At 45.1% G+C, this 26,907-nt stretch overlaps 1 protein-coding gene across 1 annotated transcript in view; it reads left to right on the forward strand.

The window, feature by feature from the left end:
• The window catches only part of LOC142558023 (uncharacterized), a 29,673-nt gene extending 10,262 nt beyond the window's left edge, over positions 1–19,411 (forward strand). The window contains exons 2-5 of the mRNA XM_075670190.1: positions 2,938–3,076; positions 7,891–8,030; positions 11,299–11,407; positions 18,265–19,411. Coding sequence (XP_075526305.1) covers positions 2,938–3,076; positions 7,891–8,030; positions 11,299–11,407; positions 18,265–18,667 — 791 coding nt within the window. The 3' untranslated portion in view covers positions 18,668–19,411. The remainder of the gene's footprint in view (positions 1–2,937; positions 3,077–7,890; positions 8,031–11,298; positions 11,408–18,264) is intronic.
• The last annotated feature ends 7,496 nt before the right edge of the window (positions 19,412–26,907 follow it).

Consider the following 26,907-nt stretch of genomic DNA (forward strand, 5'->3'; position numbering starts at 1 on the left):
TAATGGCCGACCCGTCATGGGAGCTCTAGCTATGTAAAGGAATAAAGCAAAAGAAAAAAAACAAGGCAACGAAGAATTCCTACCGACCGCATATTGCGAAGGCTGTCGATGGGATTAACAATCAAGGAATGTGGTGACAGCCATATTGCCAGCGCCGAAACGGCTCATGTAATAATCCTTACTGCAGCCGAGCTCCTCTCTCGCAATGTCCCCTGAGACACTGTCCGAGCGACACGCCGGCGAACTCTTCGCCCTTTTGCGTGGCCTCCGAGAGTACCTCGGTGGTGCGTCGGTGCGTGCCGAAACGTTTCCCGCATGAACCATGTACTGCAGCCGGGCTCCTCTGCCACTCTTCTGTGTGAATACTCTGCGCCAGCTGGCGGAGCGTCCGTGAAGGCCCATTTGGCTTGCGTGGCCTCCGACATCGCGCCAATGGGCAGCCGTTGCGTGCTAACGCTGACAAATGTTCTTCCCATGCCCGTAGGTATTCATGCTGCAGCGCTTAAATATAATGCTGCTATGTTTGAGCAATCCGTGCGCTCCATATCGCCTAGCAAAGGATCAAATTCGTAAGGATTTCTTTAAGTGGAAGAGGTGGCGTAGGAGGGTGGATAGATAGACACAATATGGTTGATGTAGGCTAAGAATGCTAACATAATGAAAGCTTGCATTTAGGAAAACGGAGGCAATCACTTTTGTAGCTTATGGTCACTGTCTAACAGCACTGTTCGTAGCAAGTCTTTTTTATTGCGAAATCAATACTGCTCGCACTTTCGGCCCATCGGTGGTCGTGGCACCTCCTTACACAGCTGCGCGTCACGTGACCGTGTGACGTCACGCCAGATCAAGAAACGGGGCCCCAGCACGCGGCATCGATGGTGGAGGCGAAGCCTTGCGCGCCGCTGCTGCGGCGCTGACGAGAGAGGGCGCTCGCTGGTGTGACGTCACGCCAGACCGAGAGACGGGGCCCCAGCTCGCGGCATCGATGGTGGAGGCGAAGCCTTGCGCGCCGCTTCTGCGGCGCTACTGAGAGAGGGCGCTCACTGGTGTGACGTCACACCAGACCGAGAGACAGGGCCCCAGCTCGCGACATCGATGGTGGAGGCGAAGCCTTGCGCGCCGCTGCTGCGGCGCTACTGAGAGAGGGCGCTCGCTGGTGTGACGTCTGGCTAGGAGGATAAATGGGGCTACAGCTCGGCTCCTCGCAGTGGTCGGCGCGCTGCCTTGCGCTATGTCGGATGATGTATAGCCATAAGTTTAACAAAGGGCAACCATGTCCACACCATCAGCCGAACCAAGGCGTAGCCAAGGGTATTGCTTTCGCAATCTTCCGGGCTTAACCAAGCTAAGCCTTCAGCCAATTCTTTTATTTACTTTCGCAACTTGCTTGATAAATTAGTTTCTCCCAATCGCGCCCCGTCGCGCTGACCCGTATATTGTAAATTTGTTCTCTTTAATGCGACCAAAGAAATAGTGCGCAGTACATTAACGGAGGGATAGGTATATTTATTGCGTATTTCTCTGCAACCTGTGTGCTCCACACACATATATATATATATATATATATATATATATATATATATATATATATATATATATATATATATATATATATATATATATATATATATATATATATATATATATATATATATATGAGACAAGACAGTCGGAGCGCCATTCTGTCTGTTGAGATGAATTTCCTGCTGAGGCGGACATTATGTGCCCGACAAATCGCCACGTTGACGTGGCGAATAAATAAAATTCACAAATTATCTAATTCCTCCGTGAATTGGCAGAACGCCAACTATTACACCTCTTTGAGAGACACTTGATGTCTGTGTTTTCTACGCTTTAACCAAATGAAACACCGAACACTACCTAAATCTCCTCATGCATTCTTGCATTAGCGTAAACTGCATTTTTCAATTCTAAAAAGGAACAGCTTTCTAGAAGCGCTTGGAAATTCACTTATATTGGCAAGCGGTGTCGATGGTTTCTGCACAATTTTTTTGACGATAGCATCTAGACACTTGGCCAAAAAACTACTTTGCCGTGGCTAAAGAAGTGTTCAGAAGCCAGAATTTGTAAATCGCCACTCAAGTGTGCAGCGCGCTAAGTTTACGCATGGTGACATGAAAGGAACACTGTGTTCTTGAGCATATAGCTTCCAGTGCGCACAGCTAGACTCAGTGCATGCCTAGGGTGTGGAGTGCTTGACTATATATATATATATATATATATATTCGAATGCTCGAGACCGAGCACTGCTTGTCAAGAGCGAGCGACAGCTCAATTAACGGAACAGTAACATCCCCGCTGTACAACTGTCCTCCGCTCAAATAACGCTAGACTGAGACGGATTGCAGTGGCTGGCTCCACGCTATAGCTTCGAATCGCTATAGGCGTTCTATGTGGTGTGTGCAAACGCGGTCCGGAGCTCTTCACTCGTGATGTAACCTCGAAACTTTTGTCCAAGACTGCAAGCGTGGACATAAAGCGCAGCACTTGCCTTCAAGGGGCAAGTGTTGTGCTGCAGCTTTTGAGCTGTAATGGCATCTACAAATTGAAGTTCACAAGTTTATCATTGCACGAAAAGTTTATCGATTGAACATATTACGAAGATGGGACGTAATAATTCTCAAAGGAGTTGCGGAAATGACTCGGTAAAATAGCCAGATTTCTTAAGTAATGAAGTAAGAATAAAAGAAAGACAGTGTTTTAGAGTGCAAAAAAATTTGCGTTTTCATTATTTCAGTCACTCATGCGCGAAAGATGGAAAGTTGCATTTGTAACAGATAAATGAGTGTCGCAGTGTTAGATCTTTCGGTGACTTGCTCCGTGTCTCTGCCGCAGAATCGCAGTAAGTAATCATGAAGCTATTGTAGATGTCTATTTGCAACATGTTTTTTTTTTCCTTGTTATTTTCCCACAAAGATGGCGACAGCAAGAGCGGTTGGTGCAGCCCGGAGCTCGCCTACCATTGCTACCATGAGTTGTCCCTGAAGTTTGTCATCGACTGCTGGATTTCTGCTCCACGCAAGAGCCATAATCTTTCCCTGCCCTTCTGCCACAAGTACGTAATTTGGAACTTAATATTACAATTACAGGTCCTCATTTTAAAAGTTGCCAGAAGCAATTGTGTTTCAGCGAAGTATGCCACTAATTGACAGCTGTAGCGGCCGGAGACTTTTATTTTCCTTTTCACTTTTCTACTGGCACTCGTTCCCACAGTACGATTGTCGTCTACTCTCGCAATCAGATAAAGATTTTTATTCACAAGGACAAGATGAACAAGAACGACTACATGCGTGGCTAGTGATTGGTGACTTGGCCCCGGTGCATCGCGACACCTGACACGCGAACATGAATAGCGTCAAGTCTAGGGCTCGGTGCGAAGCATAAGAACAGGGGAAGCACATTTAAGCTTAGCTCCAACGCCCAATCGCTGTTCCTCATCACGAAACCTAGACTTTGTTTACCGATACATGTGGCTACGGAGAGAAAACATAGCGTATACGAAACGTCGGGCATTGAAAGGGCGCACATCTCTATTCTTCTATTACACGTCACCTGAAAGAGCGCTGCCATTTGGTCACCGTTCGACCGAAGTGAATCATGCCTGCTCAATTTAAACGGCAGTGATGCGTTGAGAAAATGTGGTGGCTTAGGTGCACAAATATTTCACACTAATTTGTGAAACTTGCAAGAAAATGAAGTTACCTCGCCATGGGTACAGGTTTGCAGATTGGGAGCTACGGGGAAGGAGAGCGACATCGGAAAACCAGCAACGATGTCAGATATTAGGTGATAATAGTTGCTGTTTACTTACAGACGTGTATCAACCAAAAATTTCTTGGCTGTGCCCGACTTCCTGCTTGTTTGTTTCGCACGCCGCTGTGATCAATAGACACCTGACTAAACAAGTGTTCCCTAATTTAAATGGAAAAAAAGCAGAAAGGAAGCCCTCCTTTGACACCCTCCTTTGACACGGCTAAATCAAAATTTCCCCGAAAGATACCTGCGAGAAAAACAATGAAGAAACAACAATTACAGAAAGAAATCTCCCCAAGCACAAGACACACAAATACAGCTCACGAGACAATCATTCGTCAGACAAGATGGATGCCTCACCTTATGTCACCAATCTGCCTCATTCATCTTCACCATGAGAACCTCATCTACGCATTACGACTTATACAGAACCACTATACAATGTAGGTTCATTCACTCACCACATTCATATAATATCAGCCTGCCCTTGTTCAAAGCAGAGTAGGGTTTGGACACCCTATTCTATCGCCACCATATTGCGAGCTGATGATTATTTCAGAAGTTCTACACCGGTTCACTTCGCCACGTGCCTTATTCTATACTGCCCTCACACAAGTCGCTGTGCATAGGCCATAAGAAAAACCTTTCTCGCCTAAATAGCGTATACTGTCGCCTCGTTGCCAAACCATTATTGCGATAGCAGTCGTATGGACACTGCAGGCGCCTTTCCGCCATCACCGTGATGTTCCGTATAAAGTCCAAGGGCAACGAGACCGTCGTCGCGCGTCGTATGCCGTCTGTTCAAATGAAAGCAGACGAGGAAAGCCAACGATCGCGGCTCAATCTGGCGCGCAAGAAGGAAGTGAGCGGAGAGCATACGCGCCGTCTTCCGTCGCTCGAAAGGCCGTTGGAGGATGGGAGGGAGGGAGGAGGGGCGGCGTTGTGCTCCGGCAGTGACTGCGCGTTTCGCCACTGGGCGCAAGGGGAAATGACCATCGGGGGTGAATATCGCGCGCCATACATATAGACAGCGCGGGAGGAAGGGAGGTGGCTTCGACTGCGCCAACAAGTCCGTATTTTGCACGGCTTGGCGCAGTCACGCGCGCCGTATTTTCAAAGCGATGTGCACACGGCTCATACCTTTGTGTGCGCTGTGTTCTCGCCGCTCTTGCGCTGAAGTGATAAACAGCACGAAGGTCATTACGTTCGCTGCTGCTGCTGCGCTTGCTTACACCATCGTTTTCACAGCGAGGGTCTCCGCTGATCTGGTGTGATTTGTTCATGTTTGCTTGTGTGCGCTGACACGATGCTCGTTATTAAGCATGGCATGCTTTTGGCTCCCGTTGTCGGCGACCATCAAGTAACCTTGAGTTATAAGCCAGTGCCGTTATCCGAGCATTCAAACGTGAACGTCCCGGCAAGTCACGAAAAAAACGAGGTCATCCGGCTAACCAGTCAAAACTTAAAAAAATGCGATCCCTGGCTAACACACTCAGAATTCTGCAAACCGCTCCTTATCCCGATCCTCAGTACCTTAACCGGATAGACACTCACCACTCACAGTCGTGCCCTAAATGTGGTCACGACTAATGCCCTTTTGATCACATGCTCTGGCTTTGCCCAGCTCTTGACGCCTCTCCACCAATCACGACAGAGCAATAGGAGGAATCTCTGAAGAGCAGCAATCTTCACTTTCAACTCCAGGCTGTATAGAGGGCTCACGACATTGCGGCGTGACTTTGTCTCCTGGTCCCATCGGGGGCGGAGCCACCAACTTGATCTGGGGGAGCCTTCGGCTCCCCTAGATCTCAGTTCTTAGGACTCCAATAAAGTTCTTATGTCATGTCTAACCCCTAACCCTTTGTATAAGACCGCATTACATGAGGTAGTTACGGCCCAAACAAGTCACAAAAAATTGTTTCCGTGTTCTTCCTAAGCTGCAACTACTAGTATGCTGAAGTTTTATTTGTCATTCCGACATGGATGGATGGATGGATGGATGGATGGATGGATGGATGGATGTTATGAGCATACCCTTTGGAACCAAGCGATGGGTTGCGCCACCAAGCTCTTGCTATTATGCTGCCTAATTTCCTACCTAGGTTCAAAAAGAAAAGAAAGAAAAAAAAAGGACTATGCACTCCCACAATGAATTTGTTTGACTCCCTATTGCGAACTTTGCTTTTGTACGTCTCCGTTTTTTGTCGTTTCCCTACTTTTCTTCCACCAGTCTTCCAATCGCGTAATACTAATCTGTAAGGCGGACATGCATATTCTTCCCCTGCTCTCGCTGAACCCAAGGGCTTTAAGGACGTCAGTGGTGGCGAAACCGACCGCTAGGCAGATGTCCTTACAGTCTAATATTAAACATAATCCATCGTTTCCCTAGCTTCACTGCATCAAGCACACGCTTCTTCTTCCATCTTATGTTTCACTTTATAGGTGCGTGTTCTAAGTCATCCTGATCTCGCTTCCAAGGGTAATGAGTTCCCTTTAAGCAATCATAAATTGTTTTTTTTTCTGATTTTCGTTTTTTGCTCTTCAGGTAGTGGATTATGGCAGGTTTCTTTTCCGTTGCCGCCAACCATGAGATTATTTCAGCCTGTGTGACTTTCCGCTTGACGTTCATTGTTGCTGTTTTGCCCACCCTACAGGCCGCATACTTGCTGGTAAGCTTCCTAGTTCTTTTACTCCACTGTGAATCAATTTTTTTCCTGTACAGATGTGTCAACGCTCTCCCAGCCCATTTACTTTCTTCCATTTTTCTCAGTCGTTCTTGCCAATCAGTTTCACAGTGCACTTCCCTCACTTCAAAACTAGTCCAGCCAATATCACCCTGCACAGCTTCATTTGATGTCTTCCCGTGAGCGCCCAATGCGAGGTATCCCACTGACCTATGGTTGCCATCAGGTCCTCATTGTACCCCTGATTTAAAGGAAACAACCGCATTTCCAAAAGTAAGCCCTGGAACCATTACACCTTTCCAAATCCCGGAGCACCTCGTACCTATTGTATCCCCGTAGAGCTCTGTGTTTCATTATGGCTGCATTTCTTTTCTCCTTTACTGTTATGGTTTTTTCCTGTGTTTCCATATATCTATTTCCTTCATTTATTCTTATACCAAGGTATTTATATTTTCTTACCCGAGGTATTTCCTGTCCCTGTATTGCCACTGTCTGTTCACTGTTTTCATTGAATACGACAACACCACATTTTCGAACACTAAATTCGAAACCTAAACTATTGCCTTCCTGTCCACATATATCAGCCAGAGGTTGCAAATTACTTTGCTTGTTAGCCAGCACCACAATGTCGTCCGCCTAAAATAAACCTTGAATCTCGCATCGAGAGATGGCGCCACGTTGCTTGGCGCCTCCTGTTAGCGCTTTTCTTTTTTTCTAGTTGGACAGTGAGCTCAGTCTCCCTAGCGTCTGTCGCTGGCTGTCGCGCCACCTTCAGTCGGTTTTCTTCTAGCTGGACATCGTCCATATGCAACAGTGGACAATACGGCGTGGTTTGGTGGAGTGTGCCGTTGCCAATATGCACTAAGCTCATTTTAAAACTATGGCTAATATCACCGCCACCCAACCTGATTTGACGGCTGTCATTTCATGCTTACATTTACTCGCAATTACGGTATAGCCAGCAATTTGTTCACTTAGTAAGCGAATGTTTTCAAGCTTACGTGACCGCAAAAACTACCATCCTCACTTCGTATAGCTGTCTACTAATTTGCTATCGCAATCAATGATTCGCCTTTCGGAGGAAACTGGACTTTTTTTCACAACAGCGCGCTGGCAATGCTTGCCCTACCACGTCACTGATACTGATAATTCATCTCCTTCCATGGAGGACAGAACAGTACTTTGTGAATAACATTGTAAGCAGCGTGTTCTTCAATTTCTTGTGTTTTCAGGTCTTACGCAATAGATCCCAATGGGCGCTTCTAGAAATAAAGTGGAAGTGCGAAGAACTGGCGAGTGCAGACAAGTCGTTTCGTGTATGCATATGTGCAGAATCTGCAGTGTACCTGCATTAACCAGAACGTTTGACAACAGCTGTTAGCACTACTACAACACACTCATACAACACACTTATAAAAACATTTATTTACAGGCCCGAGGAGTTCCGGCGCCACCCTCCGTGCAAATTCTTCTACTCGGGCTGTTTGGAAAGTGAAAAGCAACAGTTTCGTCGTCACGAACAAGGCTACGACTTTGTTCACTCCATGATCACCAAGCTCGATGTTTCCGACTGTGAGTATTGTCGCACATGTATTGTGTGCTCAGAGACCATTGTCGTGTGCGTCTTTGTATTTGCATCCCTTGAAGTTCACCTTTATTTTCCCACCTGAACCAATATACTGCGTGCCGCTCTGGGCTTTTGTGTGTCTGTCATTGGCATGTAAGATGTTTCTTCCGGTGTTGCTTCAACTTGATATGCCTGCACTTGAAATAACATCAATTATGGGTGCAGGAATGACAGATTTTTGACGACCAGTCTAATACTAACAGAATGTTGAAAGTTTTTCAAATTGCTTTTGAGTAAAATAACAGTTGCTGTCACTATTAATTTCAAACGATGTCCATATGCCTGTATTGGCAGTGTTAGCAAGTTTCTGTCCTAGCTTTGTAGGTTATAAAGCTTCGCTTGCTGAAAATCTGAACGATCCATTCGAAATGAATCGGCAGTTTGTTCGCATAGCCATATTTTCCAGACAGTTTGGTTGATCGCATCGTAGAAAAAAAAAGAAACAAGCGTTGCGCTCTGATTGACGTCTGAGCAAGGGTTCTTTGTTTTTGGTTAAAACTTGGTATTTTGGGTAATCCACAATTTTCGAATGCCAAACAAGGGTTACGAAAATGCGGTAAAACTTAGTTTTCTCCCTAAGCACGCCTTTTTCTAACAGGTAGCAAATGGGATCGTTAACAAAATAATTGAACGATGCCAACCTTGTATGAGCCTATGCTCATAGACATACAAAATTTCTAATAATGTTCATCTATGAATATGATATATGCTTTCAATTTGGTAAACAGTTAAGCAAAAACGAGCATATATAATGTATTCACCGTCAGCCTGCCTTGAGTGAACGACAGCTTTTTGCTTTTTCAGTAAACGCGCTTACTTGAATGCGGCAATGGATGTTGTATCGCATTTCACGCACATTGCGTGCATGCAAACGGCGGTAATGTGATCCGAAATGAACGCAGTGTTGACAGTTCTTCTTAATTGGGAAATCGGCATTTCGATTTTGACAGGACGTTTACTAATCTATGTCACGTACAAAGGATGGGTGGCAGTGTGGCCTGGTTGATGTTCCATAAATCTCATTGCGTGGCATAAATCAGTAAAATATGACTGCGACAGATAAAGCAGACTGGTCGGACGGGCCAATAATCAACACAAAAATTGTGAGAATTCGTATGCTGATACATGTCAACAAAGATTTGTAAGACAACCAATAGCATCTCCGCTATGGCGAGTACATGCACCTGTGCTTCAATGTAAAGCTTTCCTTTGTTGTATGGAAGCGCAAAAAACAAAACAAAAAAGGTATAGGCGGACATGTAGCTATTCGTTGTTTTCGTTTGTGTGATTTCCTTTAAATCTTTAAATAGTGCCTACCGACGTGAACTGTCCATATACGAGTTCGTTACATATATCTTGTGAGCTCCTGCTTTTGTATTTACACTATTTCACTGGCAATATCGCTTGTGTAAAGACATGTGTGACCAAAAGGCGCCATTGCATGAGTTAATGTTTTGTGAAAGTTACAAAATATGAACGAACTTCGCATGCTGGCGCATAGCAAAAGAATGCCCATAGCAGGGCAGCGTTAAATTATTTCAAGATATTGCGCATTTGTATGCCTTGCAGCTACTGATAAACATCAGCTTCACTCTTACTAATTTTGCCTAGTATGGCATAGTGAGCTCTCTCAAACATGACCGTTCCTACGACGACGGACAAACGTAGGGCAAACGACGACCCTCAACATCACGCGCAAGGCTAAATTTAGGCCCGATTGCAACGTGCGTGGTGCGACAACCGCACCTTGTAAGCACGCGACGCATGCAGGATCGAATCATAGTTTCTTCCGTCTACACACGGACGTCAAAGTGAGGAGTGTGGGTAGTATGCTTGCAAAGATACAAGCGACAAGGTTAGAACATGTTTTAATTACACCGGTTGTAGCGAGCCATCGCATTTAAGACTTTTTAAGGAAGGTTCTCGTCAACACAATAGAAGTCTCAAAAGCAAAAAGAAAACGCTACACATACGCCACGGTGAAAAATAAGAAAAAAAAACTAGAACAGAATACATCCCGAAATTCTAGAGACAACAGCTGTGAGCGGCACTTCAAATGGGCGAATCTGACATACGCATTACATAGGATTGGAGCATGCCTCGCTATCGAGCAGAAATAGACCGTTCGTTGTCCATCTAAAGCCCACATGTCAAGGTGGCTTAGCGGCTATGGCGTTGCGTTGGTAAGCGCGACGTTAGAGGTTTGATTCCCACTGGAGGCTGGTTGCTTTTAGGTAGTGGTGAAACGCAAGTACGCTCGTGTGCTTAGATTTATTCTCCGAAGTTTGCAAAAATCACTGTGGGGCACCCCCCCCCCCTGCACCCCCCCCCCGTATACGGCATGCCTCGTAATTTACCGTAATTGTGGCACGTAAAGCCCCGAGAATGTTTTAAAGCGTTAGGCGAAAGTTTCATGTAAACCGTATTTGAGACTTATCAAGTTACTTTTGCCCGATGTAAACGACTCACAAAGTGTAGCCCGCAGAACTGCGATATCTGCTTTGACGTTGAGCCTCCGGAATGAATGTTGCTGGTCTCGTAAAATATTTTGTAATTTTAGGGGAAAAGTTGCAAAATACCAAAATTTCCCCAAAAAAAGCATTGGCTAAACTTGATCGTAACTTTTTTTCAATGCAGCTATTTAATAGGTTCCTTGGCCGGTGAATACGAGACTTTCTGGTTCACGTGCACTTAGGTAGGAAAAACACAGTTGGGCCAGAGCTCAAGGCTTTATTGATTTCATGTGTTCAATTCCTTGAAGCGAAAACTCGTGTTTGCAAGTTGCTTTCTATACATGTGAATGCGTGATGGGCAAGCACTGAACTATATACTGAATGACTCTGTGACCATTACTTTCAATTGTCTAGGGCAACAAATTCCGAACACACTTCGACACGAACATAAATTAAGACGACCTGGCTTTATTCCTAAATATAGAGAGTACATTTAATTGTAACAATAAAACAATGAAATGTGGTGACTTAATCATTTTTCTCGCATTGAATGAATTAGCAATTTGCTTAGCAACCAACACAGAAACTTGGCTAGTGCGTGTGAGGAAAGCGTAGAGTCCGAATAGAGAAACCAAATTAAACGAATACGTATTAGTGATTCAGGCGACTTTTGTAAACATTGCAGTTGAACACACAGCTAACTCGCCGCATTTGTCTACAGAATCACTATATATAATGTTTTTTACTCCCCCTTCACCAGCTCCCGTGTTCCTCCACCACTGTGTTGACTTCTCTGTCTTGAGAAAGTGTGCGATCAAGAGACCCCGTGCGGCTCAGCGTCTGCGCGACTTCAGAAAACAAAGCTTTGCGTGAGTATATTGACCTCACAGAACCACCCTAAAAGTGTTTACACCTCTTGGATCGTATCTTTGTCCTACAACAACGATCGTCCCCTGCACTGCTTCCTTCCTTTTCTAGAAACCTCGGCGCTTCTTTGTCTCTAGTCAAGAATTCTATCTCACGTTGATATTGCGCTTTACGTTCCCGTGATCTACAAGTATGGCACGCGGAGCGTTAAGGAAATAAAACGCACGCACAGAAGTTAGACAACGATTGTCGCTGTGAGAAAAAAAAATACGTTGGAAAGGAGTTCAACTGCTTTTATAGTGTGTGGTCGCTGGCACTGGTCTACACTTTAAATATTCTGACAGACGTACGTGTACCGACTTTTGTTCCACTGTTAACACCATTAGCATTGAGGATGCGCAAACATTATTGTAGACCACAGTGAGCTCGAATTACACTTGTGGGAGAAAGCGTAGTTGAAATCTTCATTATTTTGAACTTCCTTATGTGCGCGTCAATGCATGAAGCGACAGTTAGACCGGGATAGTTATTACAGTTCATTACGCGCAGTTTTTGTGTTGTCCGTTGCAGCTATCGTATTATTTGGTTCCCACAAAAGGTTGCCAGGAAAAAAACTTAGTTTGTCTCCAAGAACAATTCGACCTTACCCCTTCAAAAGAGCGGCTGTTAGCCGTGGGACCGAATGAACACTCTTTTTGTTACCCATAATGGTGTCAAAATGCTTAGGATGCTATGTAATAAGAAGCCAACAAACACTGACACCAATAACAGCATAGGGGAATTTACTTGTGCCTAATAAATGAAATAAAGGAATGATGAATTAATGATAATGAAAATGGACCAAAGAAAAACGCCGCAGGTTGGGAACGCTCCCACAAACTTCGCATTTCGCGTGCGATGCTCAACCAATTTATTTCATTTATTAAGCACAAGTAATCTCCCCTCTGTTGTTCTTGGGGTCAGTGTTTGTTGGCTTCTCATGATATGACTAATAAAAATCGGGCATCTCGGTTAACCCACTTTCTTCTCCTCTAGCATGCTATGCTTCGTTGTATAGGGGGAAGAAGTCAGTGCAGGGAGGTGTTCATTTTGAGGGCTAGTTGGCGAAAGATCGCGACCTGTGATCAGGCGCCAACACACATGCATACAGGCGCTCGTCTTGTCTGCCCTTATTTGCGTATGCATCCGTTCGTTCCTTTCAGCCACGCAGCCAGTGCAAGAAGTCGTATTACCGAAGTGAGAGTACAGAAAGAGAACTAGCCAATCAAAGGAGAACCTAAATATACTTTAAATTTGGTATTCATTAGTAAATTACCGTTCTAAAATACTAAGGAAGCCGCACTGACCGCGCAAATAGGATACTGCGTTGCTACAGCAACGCGCGAATTGACCTTCGTGCTGTTCATCGCGTCAACGCTAACTCAGCGCCGAGAACACAGCGCCCATGCATCTATGAGTCGTCGGCGCCGTCGGCGCGCCTAGCGCGCCTAGCTTTGAATATAATGCGCGCGCGGCCGTGCAACCCGAAGTTGCTGGCGGAGTGCGACGCCGCCGACCCCCTTTTACCACTCCCACCGACACCATGCATGCGACGAAAGACAGCGCGCTGGCTCCCCCACTTTCCTCTTGCGCATGCGCATGAGGTTGAGCGCGCGATCGGCAGCTCACCGTCACACACTTTCACTCGCACATACAGCATACGGGGCGCGGGAACGATGTTATCGCCCTTGGACGTTATACAGAACAGCGAGGTGGCTACGATGGCAGAAATGCGCCTAGAGTGCCCATATAATTGCTATTGCAGTGATATAGGAATGGCACCGATACGCTTGCGCGTAGCCCGTGCTCACGAAGTGAAACGTCACTGTAGTTTTTGTTTTCTGGTGAAAGATGAAACGCATTACGTTAAAAAAAAAACATCAGAGGCAGAACTTAGCAATTTTCAGGAACTTTCGCTTTGCGGGAACGGCGCCAACAGGAAGAAAATATTATTTGAAACACTTGGACGTTATACTAGCACTGGCTTTGGGGTTTCTCACAGCAGTAAATTCTCTGAGTCGAATTGCACACGAATTTTGCGGAAAACAGCGCACTTGGCTCTCATCCTATGAACAAACGAGCAACAAAGAACTGGATCATCGCGAAAAGTCTAGCTGTTTGTTGATGATTTCATTGACTGGTTATTTAGTAATATTAGTGGTAAAAATAAATTCGTACGATTCTACAGTTTCTTCCTCGCGCGGTTTAACGTTCGGAAGCTGCATTGTGAGTGGTAAAGGGAGCTGAAGACAAGGGCTCGAGTTAATTTCTTTGCTAGGCAGCGTTTCTGCTCGTGCACCTAAATTTCACTATTCAAAGTTTTTTGCCACACATGTCCATGACCTATTATTACACACGGTACGGACATGCTACATGCACGTAGTGCTCGCGCGATGGGACATTTAATCCGAGGTCATGACGCCAAATCGCTATTGATAACTGCTGCACTCCTGGTTTAACGACTACTCTACGTGTTGATCAAGACGCTCACTAGGTTTTGTACACGAACATCCGCACGTGCCTAAAACGTGCACTAGTGCACAAAATTATTTAAAGCGCGCATCATCGGGCAGCACGACGTAAGAGTTTGTTTGCGAATTATTATTTTATGTGCGGCTACGTGCCACCGCGTATTTGGCGAATGCTAGGGAGTTGGCCAAACCCGCGCTTCACTAGCACATCCGGCCAAGTACGCTTCTTAGTTGACGCAGGGGCTCCATGATTGGCGCGTGCTGGCAGGTTTATAGCACGGAGAGAGTGAAATTTTAGTGGTTGGTGTGGCCGGCATCTTCTGCGCTCCGTGGCGCTCACAGGCGAGGGCTTCTCAGGTGTTGAGGAGGTTTTCAAGTGGTCTGCTACTGTTGCTGCGGCTTGAATAAAGCGAGAAAAAAGAATTTTGCGCTGCTCTATGATCCCTAATCGACTAGGAAATGATGACTGAAGGTGTAGAAGGGGCGAAGCGCATGTCGGCGACTATTTATTCTCAAATCTGTCTTCTTTTTTTTTTGCATACGCATACTGCCACTACATTTACGTGGGCATGTAGAAGGGGTTATATCCCTGCAAAGTTTGTCGTCAGAGAAGAAGTCCAAAATCAAGAAAGGCGCTGACAGATGGAATAGCACACTGTGGTGTAAAGTTTGTAAACAGGGATAAGGTGCCTCAGAAAGGCTGGCCAACATTTCGATAGGAGGACCACTCTTCGTCAAAGGCGGCCTCGTCGTCCTCGGCATTTTAGTTTTAAGCGGTTAGTGCAATGACGTCACGTGCGGGTGTTGTCGCTCGCGGCTGGTTTTAAAGTGGCGTCACTGCACTAACCATTTAAAACTAACATGCCGAGGATGACGAGGCCACCTTTGACGAAGATAGGTCCTCCTATCGAAACGTTGGCCAGCCTTTCTGAGGCACCTTATCCCTGTTTACAAACTTTATACCACAGTCGTCAGAGAAGAAGGTATACATAGCCACCAGTTATCCCCTTCCATTGACCTATTGAAATACGTTTCTAGTGTTGACATTGTTAGCGACCATTGTGCGCCAGTTCAAAGGCCAATATGCGGGGTCAAGTATCACTGGAACTGAAAATGCACAATGAATGTTTGAGCTCAGGCGCAGAAAGCTGTACGAAAGGTTTCACGGCGGATTAAGGAACATCCGTGTGTTTTGCTGCTCACAGTGGGGCGGGCCTACGCTTGAGCACCGTCTCCTGCTGCGTGCCGAAGCTTTAAGACTGAATGGAGCGAGAGATTGTGCACGAAGCGTGAAATTACAAATTCGATAATTATTCTTCTAGTCTATTAGTGCATTGTAGTTGCGGCTCGAGCAGTCATTACCATAAACATGAACGGTATGATTTAAATGTTATTTACACCGAATATCTACATCCGTGTGTCTCATCTGCGTCTTATCTCATCCGCATATCTGCGCACGATGTTTACTATAGTAATTTTAAAAAAATTGTTAATACTTATTATATTATCTTACAGGACTTGAGGAAGGCATTGGTTAAGAGAAAAACAAAAGCTACATCAACATGAAAGAAGCGTTACTGTACGAGGTCAACGTAACAAAAAATCTTTATTCGCACAAAATATAGCCTGCATGTTCAATGCATAATTGAAAACGTGCATTGAAATGAAAACGCAACAACAACACGCAATCGAAATGAAAACTAAGAAATGAAAACGGTGCACACGATAAGATACTGGTATCACACGAAGATCATCACACTAGAGAGTGGGCGCACAACGCGGCAATTGCCTTATACATCAATTGCTTAATAACTGCAATGATGAGTGCAAAAGAAAGAAGGAAAGAGACGGCATCAACCTTATAAACTCTGCCATCTACGATAAGTCACAAGTTCGGAGTCAATAAAGGGTGTTTGACCCCTAACATGGTTTACTTAGAAAAACAAATCATCCTTATACATAAGTGCCACGAAATCAATGGGTAAAAATGTTGAAACGTACCGGAAAAGAAGTTCGGCAGCATGTTACACTCCCGTAAAACGTGCAGGCGAAGGCCTGCTGCAAACATGGTAATGCATTAAGTTATACTATCATTGGTCTCAGGACTTCTTGCAACACATAACGAGCGCTAGTGTGAAGTTAACGTATGGCGCTGTAGGTTGGCCTCCTCAAGGACACTTGCGAGCGCCTAATGCACTACATCAAGGTTCTTACTTTCTTCTTTCCGTTTCTTTCTTTCTTTATTATTTTGTTTCTTCTTTGCGTCTTTCTTTCTTTCTTTCTTTCTTTCTTTCTTTCTTTCTTTCTTTCTTTCTTTCGTTTCTTCATTTATATTCGGTCAATTAGTCTTTGCTTGCTTACGTGGGTATGAGCCATTACTAATGAGAATACTTTTTGGATAGCTGGACTAGACGCCACTTTTTTCGGGTATGAGCCATTGCAGTAGCCATACAAGGCTTTCGCCTTTAAATAAAGGGCCACTAGAGAGCGAGATGGTCCAGACGTCAAAATGTTCGAGGCAGAGCTGAAGAAATGCCTGGGATATGTCCTGTGAAAATATTCGGCAACAGGTGAAGAGGGAGACTATGGGCACGTTAAGGTATCGCGCGGTCGATCTACGACCGCTTTCTAGTGCGCCGGATGATGATAATGATCATCTGACATCCCTATTGAAATTCGGCGGTGGTTTAATCAGTTATGCTATAAATGTAGCTAATTGTAGAATTTTAGTACAGATATCCTTAATGTTCTTTTCCCTCAGAGCTTCTCTATCTGCATTGTACATATTGTACCTCGTCTACCTATTGTGTAAAGTAACGGATCGTATCACTGTTTTCCCTGCTTTTTACATACCAATACTCTAAACGTCTCTTGCTTATGTCGACTGCTGACGGGTTGATGCTGCCGTTCAAATTAAATCCATGCGCTCGAAGCCTACGTTATCTACGGGTTTCGCTGCGTCAATCCCTCCTCATTCCGTTCGGACGCGCTGGGCGGTCTCCGGATTTTTACCGCAGTAAGCGCAAGCCTCATCTCATTGCGAATACTCGCGCCGCAGTCTTGGGCTAACGACGCCATCTAGGGACAGCCGGGCTCGTGCACCGCATTACATTTCTTGGCTTGCCAGCGCTCAGAATGGGACGACTGCGGCAAAAGCTGTCAGCGCGCGGAATGTCGAAGGCCATGGTTGAGGTCAAGAGCACTTTAACAGACTGAACAATGCGGGCGCAAGCAACGGGTCCGCAATGCAAACAAAAACTTTTGTTTCAGTAATTTGTTCCACCCAGTCGAATTTATACACAGCTGCAGCGCTGCATTGCATCCATGTAAAGCAAAATTGGACCGAATCGATGGAGCTTTTCTTTCGTAAGGTCTTTGACAGTGGTCCACCGCATTCGCTAACAATGTGTCAGATGTCAGGATTCGCTGAAATTGACTCTTACGAAGAAATGTAGAATTGGACCTATTTTACAATACGAGCCTTGGTTCCTTTCGAACACTCTGCAGAATTTAACCACCTCCATCATGAAGACGGGAATATATAACGAACCATTCCATACTTGGATCATGTAGCATAGGTCCTCTATACCAATCTGCAACTTCTGCGCGAGGAGGGCCACTGCACATTTAAGACATCTATGCTGTAGGGAATAAATAGGGAACATTTTTTCTTGGGGGTGGGGGGGGGGGCATGCTTAAGAGGTAGTGGTGGACTGCCGTATTGCGCTCGTGCTTGTTCACTCTGGGTTATGTAGGATGTGTCGAAGTGCATCGTCATATTTCATCATATTGGGGAAAGTCGGTGTCACATTGAGAGTATTTCGTAGACCGTGAGTAGGCGAAGACAAATCAGAGAGCGAGAAAGCCCAGGAAAGATGACTAGCAACTGATGCTATATCCCGACATTCTATGGTAAATGCAGAAAGAGAAAGTAACTAAACAGACGGCAACAATCAACGTTCATTGATTGTCACCATCTGTTTGTTGCGTTTCGCGTATGCTTTCTGTGAGCGAAAAAAAAGAGACTCTTGCTCACATATTGGCACAGCTTTTGACAGGTCTGCTTCTTCCATCCACGGTATTTAACATGCAGCGAAAGCACGGTAGACGAGCTTTTTTGCATTTTGGTCGCACCTCAACGCGGCCGCGAAAGCGCGCGTAGTGGCGCAACGTCACAGCCGCTAAGCCACCTCGGTCGTTTACTCAATGCATCATAATACAGTGTCTGTTGTTATTTCAATGCCCTTTCTCGTTGTCTGCTTTGTTTCGTCTTTGCATACTCGTGTTTGACGGTATTGTACGACCTAGCTTATCTATAACGCTTACGTTTGTCCCCTGGTTTCGAACAGGCTGGTCGAGCGATTCAGCGCGTGCGTAAACAAGTCAGTGGAAAAGTGTGACAACGCTAAGGATGCCGAGAATCTCGGCATAGTCAAGTCGGTGTTGTCTGCCACCAGCAACCTCAACTGGTTCGACGGGGACGCGGAGCCCGAGCCGACCACGCCTCCAGTCACCACGGCGAAATCCACCGAGGCACCTTCGACGACCAAGTATACCGAGGCCAGCACTGAGGCCAGGACTGCGAACACGACCCCCCAGGAGCAGACGTCAACGTCGTCTGCGACAACAGTGGAAGCCTTTACGGCGACTGCACAAACGCCAGCGGCTACAAAAGCGCCTCACAATAGCGCACCCGCTACGAAAGCACTGGGAGTCCTTGTTCTGGTCGCACTTGGCTTGCTCATGATTTGAGCTGAAGGTGCTTAGAAATTTTAAGAGGAGTGTCGCCAGGTGCACGCGCGATCTGCAATTGTGATCAGCGAAAAACTGGAGGGCACTTTTCTTTACACCACCGTCTTGTGGAGAAACTACAAGGCTGGGGTAACTTCAATGCGTAATTTTGAGGACTACGATTAGGGGCTTGGAAAGATCATCGTCATCAGTGTGTGTGCCAGACGTATTCTTTCGGCAAAAGGTGACGTACTTGGTTGCACGGTCTGAACGTTATAAATATCAGTGCTTTATGTGGTAGCTATGTTAACTTGCGCAATAAAATTATTATTAGCATTATAACAATTGAGACGTCCCGGCGAAGCAATGTATGCTTGTCAACGATAAACTAAACACTCCTGGTAGTGCTGTAATTACCCTAATCATTCGTCGGACGAAATAAAGAAATATCAGCCAGTAACAAAGTAGGGAAACACTGATATGCTAATATTCTGTAGGGTCCTCGGGCACGAGGGTTAGTGTTCGTGGCCGCAGGTATTCTACATGGGCTGAAAACCGGATCCGAGCTAAACAGGATGTCCTCGGAGGGCCAAAGCGACGATATGTCAATTCTTGTATGCGTGAATACTGTAACGTAAAACATGGACTGTCAATTTACTTACTGAAATGTTTCTCTTACGTCAAAATAAAGGAAGAAGACATTAAAAAAATCCAATCATTATGAATTGTTTTTGCCGCGTGATTGCAATATAATATTACACCTGGGGTGTTGTGTTGATCTTGTCTATTTCATGAATTGGCGCTCTGGGCATTGTCCTTCATGATCTCAAGTGCGGCATAATGGCACAGTTTATACTTTTCTACACAAGGTTTTTAAGCCCTAATAAACATGTCATTGGGGTGGGTAAAAATAATGAACCGACTATCACCGGCTAGCGTCCGCTTTGAGATGCCGATGCATGCTTAGGCCACATGTCCCTAGAAGGCTGCTCCGTGCAAAAAAAGAAAAAAAAAGTTCTGTCAAACTTGTTTACAGGATAGATTTGCCGCTTATCTGCTTAAACAGAAAAAAGGAAAGTCCGCTTAGGATTGACTTCGTAATTTTTTTGCGACAGGCACGAGTGCAGACATTTTATTTTTGGGGAAAAAAAGCTTCCAAGTCCGCACTACATTATTCCAGGTGCACGTAAAATATGCTCACGACCTTGATACAGCTAGCGTCAGAAAATGGCAGAAAATTGATACGCAGCTAACTTTGTACTTTGTTATTCACCTGGGTTGCTCACCTTGCATAAAGAATTAAATTGCATCCATGAAGGTATGCTTTATGCACAGCAACTGCAGTCGACTTATGCTGCGCATTCATTCCTGAGCCATTGTTCACAGTCTTCAGGTTGGTCGCCCCTCAACTTCCAACCCCTAAGTGCGCTTTCGTGGACCGTCTCTGCAGTACCAGGGCACGTCCAATGTACATAGTGGGCACCAGCTGCAGACCAGACGCAGAAGAAGCAGAGCGCTGCGGGCAGTGAACATTCACTTTAGGTACAAGTGAACGCTGCTGTAAAGAGAGTATGGTGTTGCTCGATAATGTTATCCAGATAAGATTAAAGACTTCAGTGTGAGAACAAGACTGACACTGCCTCAGCAGGTTGGCTCTGGAAGGCATGCTTTCAAATGGTATAGCCGAAGTTTCGTAATTGGGTCCTGCTGATGTGTTCGCGCTAAATATTGGCAATCACAGGCTATGTCACTATAGAAGGAATCCAACAGCGGTATGTTCAGTGCCGGCGCATTGTCTAGCAGCAGGAGGGCGGAGCTCATGAAGGAAAAATGAGGAGCCGAAACCGCAAAACTTTTGTGTCGTAAAGACTGTTTGTCAGAGACCGGCTGCATCTACAAACATGATGTTCGCTGCCAAAACATGTCGACGCATATTCTTATGAACCCCGCTGTTATATGAGCGCCTCGATGCTTGCAATACCTGCTCATATGTGGGACGCTGTAATAGTAGCGCGGTAAAAAGAAATTTGTCGTAAAACGTTTCGTTATCCTGGTCACAGGTCACAGAATTTATACTTAACTTCATGTGCGATTTTTCTATGATTAAGGCATCCTCAATTTTTATAACGTTAGCGATGTTGCGCCCTGATGAATGAACTATTGCACGTATTGCTGTTTTGGGAACTTGTAGAATCCAGCTCTGGACAGCGCTGTATACTGTAGGGAAACAATATAACATTAAAGGGGTAATGTTTCTCTCGTACCACGCAAAATTTTGTATGCAGCGAACTTTTGCAATATTTAAACCTGATTACAATTAATGCGCCAAATAAACCAACGGACGAAGGAAGGCGGCATGGGACAACCACGTCGGCGCAAGTGGTTGTCCGCCTACGTGCACCTACGTGGTGGCCCCGTGTCGCCTTCCTTCGTCCATTCTTTTATTTGGCGCCTTCATTTTATTAATCTATAACCAACTCTCCCACCAGCACGTGTGTAGTATTGAGAACCATTGCAATAATGAGAATTAGGCGTGCTACGAAAAGTGGTATATATAGCTATATCGTGCGCCGTTCTGCCGTATGATCAGTTTGAAGCATTTAGAATTTTTTGGACGCCGCCGGTAAAGCCACAAACACTGCAATTGCTGTTACTATGTTTAGCGTATCGTGAGAATATCTGGGTTATGTAGATACGTTCAAGTTGTAAACACTTTCAGTTATATACGTTCCTAACGTAATTTTTTTTCTTCAGGATTTCAATACAATTTCCTTTGTCAACACTCAACCATGACGCCATGAGCGTTCGCCCTTTGAAAGTAGAGATTACATGGGCAGTAAATGAACGCTGCTAACATGTTTCTTTGATCTCGTTGGTGGAGGCATTGCTAGCACGTAGAATGAGAGACAGCACTGTTCGTTTCCTCTGTTTCTCTCCTGTGTTCTACGCATTTGCAAGAATAAGTAAATGATCTATCAACGTTGTAAACACTTATTTTCACTACAGAAACCATCATATGAATTTTATAAAATTCAAATAAATTCAGAGCCTTTAGGTAAAAAATTCACCATATGATTATGAGGCACGCTGTAGTGAACCACTGTGAATTAATTTTGATCATCAGGTTTTTTAGCGAGCATTTATGTCTATGTACACGGGCGTTGTGGAATTTCGGCCCTATAGAAATGAAACCACAACCGCCGTGTTCAAGTCCGACAACTTGATCGCGTCAATGCAACGTCGTAGCCACTCGGACGGTGGGTCGGGTCTAATATAGGGTGAGGTGGGAAGACAGCTGCAGATGCTTCACTTAATTGCACGTCACAGCTGTGAAATTGTCCCATCTGGCACACTCATATTTGAGTTTCACCAAGAGTGATCACAGTATTTTTGTCTTAATTTGCTTTATAGTTCACGTCAAGGGGGGTTGTTTTTTTGGGACGAAAGATAAGAAAAGTAATCTGAGCAGTATCTGTAAGATAACGTTGTATAAAGTCCCTCTTGCCCTAAGGGGAGGCTTGTTGCTCAGGCCAATACAGAAAATATCAATGGCGATTTACTGGTAAATATGAGAGAAATGCAAGAGAACTACGTCGCCCCTCTTTCAGGTATTGGATCCTTGCTTTAAACCGCCTTAATCTGAACCTGGCAACGTTTAACGTTAGAACGCTATCTAGCGAGGCGAGTCTAGCAGTGTTATTGGGGGAATTAGAGGGTAGTACATGGGATATAATAGGGCTCAGTGAGGTTAGGAGGACAAAAGAAGCATATACAGTGCTAAAAAGCGGGCATGTACTGTGTTACCGGGGCTTAGCAGAGAGACGAGAACTAGGAGTCGGATTCCTGATTAATAAGGAAATAGCTGGTAACATACAGGAATTCTATAGCATTAACGAGAGGGTGGCAGGTCTTGTTGTGAAGCTTAATAAGAGGTACAAATTGAAGGTGGTACAAGTCTATGCCCCTACATGCAGTCATGATGACCAGGAAGTCGAAAGCTTTTATGAAGACGTGGAATCGGCGATGGGTAAAGTCAAAACAAAATACACTATACTGATGGGCGACTTCAATGCCAGGGTAGGCAAGAAGCAGGCTGGAGACAAGTCAGTGGGCGAATATGGCATAGGCTCTAGGAATAGCAGAGGAGAATTATTAGTAGAGTTTGCAGAACAGAATAATATGCGGATAATGAACACCTTTTTCCGCAAGCGGGTTGGTCGAAAGTGGACGTGGAGGAGCCAGAATGGTGAGACTAGAAATGAAATCGACTTCATACTCTGCGCGAACCCTGGCATCATACAAGATGTAGACGTTCTCGGCAAGGTACGCTGCAGTGACCATAGAACGGTAAGAACTCGAATTAGCCTAGACTTGAGGAGGGAACGGAAGAAACTGGTACACAAGAAGCCAATCAATGAGTTAGCGGTAAGAGGGAAACTAGAGGAATTCCGGATCAAGCTACAGAACAGGTACTCGGCTTTAACTCAGGAAGAGGACCTTAGCGTTGCAGCAATGCACGAGAATATCATGGGCATCATTAAGGAGTGCGCAATAGAAGTCGGTGGTAACGCCGTTATACAGGAAACCAGTAAGCTATCGCAGGAGACGAAAGATCTGATCAAGAAACGCCAATGTATGAAAGCCTCTAACCCTACAGCTAGAATAGAACTGGCAGAACTTTCTAAGTTAATCAACAAGCGTAAGACAGCGGACATCAGAAACTATAATATGGATAGAATTGAACAGGCTCTCAGGAACGGAGGAAGCCTAAAAACAGTGAAGAAGAAACTAGGAATAGGCAAGAATCAGACGTGTGCGTTAAGAGACAAAGCCGGCAATATCGTTACCAATATGGATGAGATAGTTCAAGTGGCTGAGGAGTTCTATAGAGATTTATACAGTACCAGTGGTACCCACGACGATAGTGGAAGAGAGAATAGCTTAGAGGAATTCGAAATCCCACAGGTAACGCCAGAAGAAGTAAAGAAAGCCTTAGGAGCTATGCAAAGGGGGAAGGCAGCTGGGGAGGATCAGGTAACAGCAGATTTGTTGAAAGATGGTGGTCAGATTGTTCTAGAGAAACTGGCCACCCTGTATACGCAATGCCTCATAACCTCGAGCGTACCGGAATCTTGGAAGAACGCTAACATAATCCTAATCCATAAGAAAGGGGACGCCAAAGACTTGAAAAATTATAGACCGATCAGCTTACTGTCCGTTGCCTACAAAGTATTTACTAAGGTAATCGCAAATAGAATCAGGAACACCTTAGACTTCTGTCAACCAAAGGACCAGGCAGGATTCCGTAAAGGCTACTCAACAATAGACCATATTCACACTATCAATCAAGTGACAGAGAAATGTGCAGAATATAACCAACCCTTATATATAGCTTTCATTGATTACGAGAAAGCGTTTGATTCAGTCGAAACCTCAGCAGTCATGGAGGCATTACGGAATCAGGGTGTAGATGAGCCGTATGTAAAAATACTGGAAGATATCTATAGCGGCTCCACAGCCACCGTAGTCCTCCACAAAGAAAGTAACAAAATCCCTATAAAGAAAGGCGTCAGACAGGGAGATACGATATCTCCAATGCTATTCACAGCATGTTTACAGGAGGTATTCAGAGGCCTGGAGTGGGAAGAATTGGGGATAAAAGTTGATGGAGAATACCTTAGCAACTTACGATTCGCTGATGATATTGCCTTGCTTAGTAACTCAGGAGACCAATTGCAATGCATGCTCACTGACCTGGAGAGGCAAAGCAGAAGGGTGGGTCTGAAAATTAATTTGCAGAAAACTAAAGTATTGTTTAACAGTCTCGGAAGAGAACAGCAGTTTACGATAGGTAGCGAAGCACTGGAAGTGGTAAGGGAATACATCTACTTAGGGCAGGTAGTGACCACGGATCCGGATCATGAGACTGAAATAACCAGAAGAATAAGCATGGGCTGGGGTGCGTTTGGCAGGCATTCTCAAATCATGAACAGCAGGTTGCCACTATCCCTCAAAAGGAAAGTGTATAACAGCTGTGTGTTACCAGTACTCACATATGGGGCAGAAACCTGGAGGCTTACGAAAAGGGTTCTGCTGAAATTGAGGACGACGCAACGAGCTATGGAAAGAAGAATGATGGGTGTAACGTTAAGGGATAAGAAAAGAGCAGGTTGGGTGAGGCAACAAACGCGGGTAAACGACATCTTAGTTGAAATCAAGAAAAAGAAATGGGCATGGGCAGGACAAGTAATGAGGAGGGAAGATAACCGATGGTCATTAAGGGTTACGGACTGGATTCCAAGGGAAGGGAAGCGTAGCAGGGGGCGGCAGAAAGTTAGGTGGGCGGATGAAATTAAGATGTTTGCAGGGACAACATGGCCACAATTAGTACATGATCGGGGTAGTTGGAGAAGTATGGGAGAGGCCTTTGCCCTGCAGTGGGCGTAACTAGGCTGATGATGATGATGATGATGATGATGATGATGATGATGAGCCGCATTGCAAAGTGTTCTTCAGGCGCTCACTTCAAATTTGCACTTGCAAATTTGCAAAATTTGCAAAAGTGCTACTGCCAGTGGTCCGGAGCAGACAACTAGACAGACGGACGGACGGATATACATCCGTCCGCCCATCTATCCATCCGTCCGTCCGTCCATTCGTCCGGCTGTCTATCCGTCCGACGTCTAACCGTCCGTCTGTCTATCCGTCCCTACGTCTAACCGTCCGTCTGTCTATCCGTCCATACGTCTAACCGTCCTTCCGTCTATCCGTCCGCCCATTTGTCTATCCATCCGTCCGTCTGTCTATCCGTCCGTACGTGTAAGCGTCCCTCCGTCTATCCGTCCGTACGTCTAACCGTCCCTCCGTCTATCCGTCCGCCCATTTGTCTATCCATCCGTCCGTCTGTCTATCCGTCCGCCCATTTGTCTGTCCATCCGTCTGCCTATCCGTCCATGCGTCTAACCGTCCATCCGTCTGCCTATCCGTCCATCCGTCCGTCTGTCCGTCCATCCGTCCGTCCATCCGTCTGCCTATCCGTCCATCCGTCCGTCCGTCCGTCTGCCTACCCGTCTATCCGCCCATCCGTCTGCCTATCCGTCTGCCTATCCGTCTATCCGTCCATCCGTCTGCCTATCCGTCTGCCTATCCGTTCGTCCGTCCATCCGTCTGCCTATCCGTCCGTCCGTCCGTCCGTCCGTCCGTCTGTCTCTGTCGCAATTCAAAACAGGGAAGCTTGATCTTCAATCTTCTTTTCTAATAATGAACGTATTAATACAAAACTAAAAGAGTTTTGGAAGAATCTTTCATATTCTAAATTGACTTAGCGTTTCTCTTTAACTTCTTTTATATTATTTAAAAAGAAGAATATCTGTTCTCCGTAATGTACTTACAGGGCCTTTGAAACATATTCTAGAAAAAGTGCTATCGGCAAAAAATTCCCAGGTGTCCTTTGCTATCGCCTGAGAGACGCGATGGCGAAAGCCTAGTAAAGCCTACTCTAATACCCTTTAATCCACGTTAATCTACCTTGACCCTCCTTAATCTATCGCAATTCATCCTAATCGTCCTTAACCCTCCTTCATTCACTTTATTCAATCTTAACCCAGGTTAACCAATCCTAACCTTTATTACACCTACTACACTTTACACGACCGTAATCGACCTTAAATGACAATAATCCACCATATCCACCTTATTCCACCTTGATGATCCTTAACCTTATAACACCTAAACCTACCCTAATCCGCGCTAGTACACCTTAATCCTATCACCAATCTATCATTCATTACCTGATTAATTATTATTGATTTCTTATACAAGACAGGGTTTGGTTCGATTCTGGCCTTCCTTTGCGTCACGTAATATGTTCTATACTCCACAACGCGAACTTCACACATAGAGGTTCACATATAGAAATCCTGAGGATTTCGCGTTAAAAAATAAACATTCAAGTGAAAAGAAATCGAAAAATTTTCCGTCATTTTTTCGGCCAGATTCTCAAGCGTGTATGTCAAACATATGCAGACATGCTTCGGCTCCTCTTCCTTATGCAGACAGTATCCAATAGCATTTTAAAGAGTGCGAGTCCATTGTTTGTGTTACGACACTCTCCGCTTACCTTGTCTTAGACTACGTGAAAGGGGATGAATACGCAGCCATAGATGGAACATAACCTACAGCTGGAAGGCCGGTACATGGCTAAGCTGCTCAACTGATGATCACTTTCTGAAATAACGACTTACATAAATTTTACGACACGT

This window comes from Dermacentor variabilis, chromosome 9 (assembly GCF_050947875.1).
Source record: "Dermacentor variabilis isolate Ectoservices chromosome 9, ASM5094787v1, whole genome shotgun sequence".
Taxonomy (NCBI): domain Eukaryota; kingdom Metazoa; phylum Arthropoda; class Arachnida; order Ixodida; family Ixodidae; genus Dermacentor; species Dermacentor variabilis.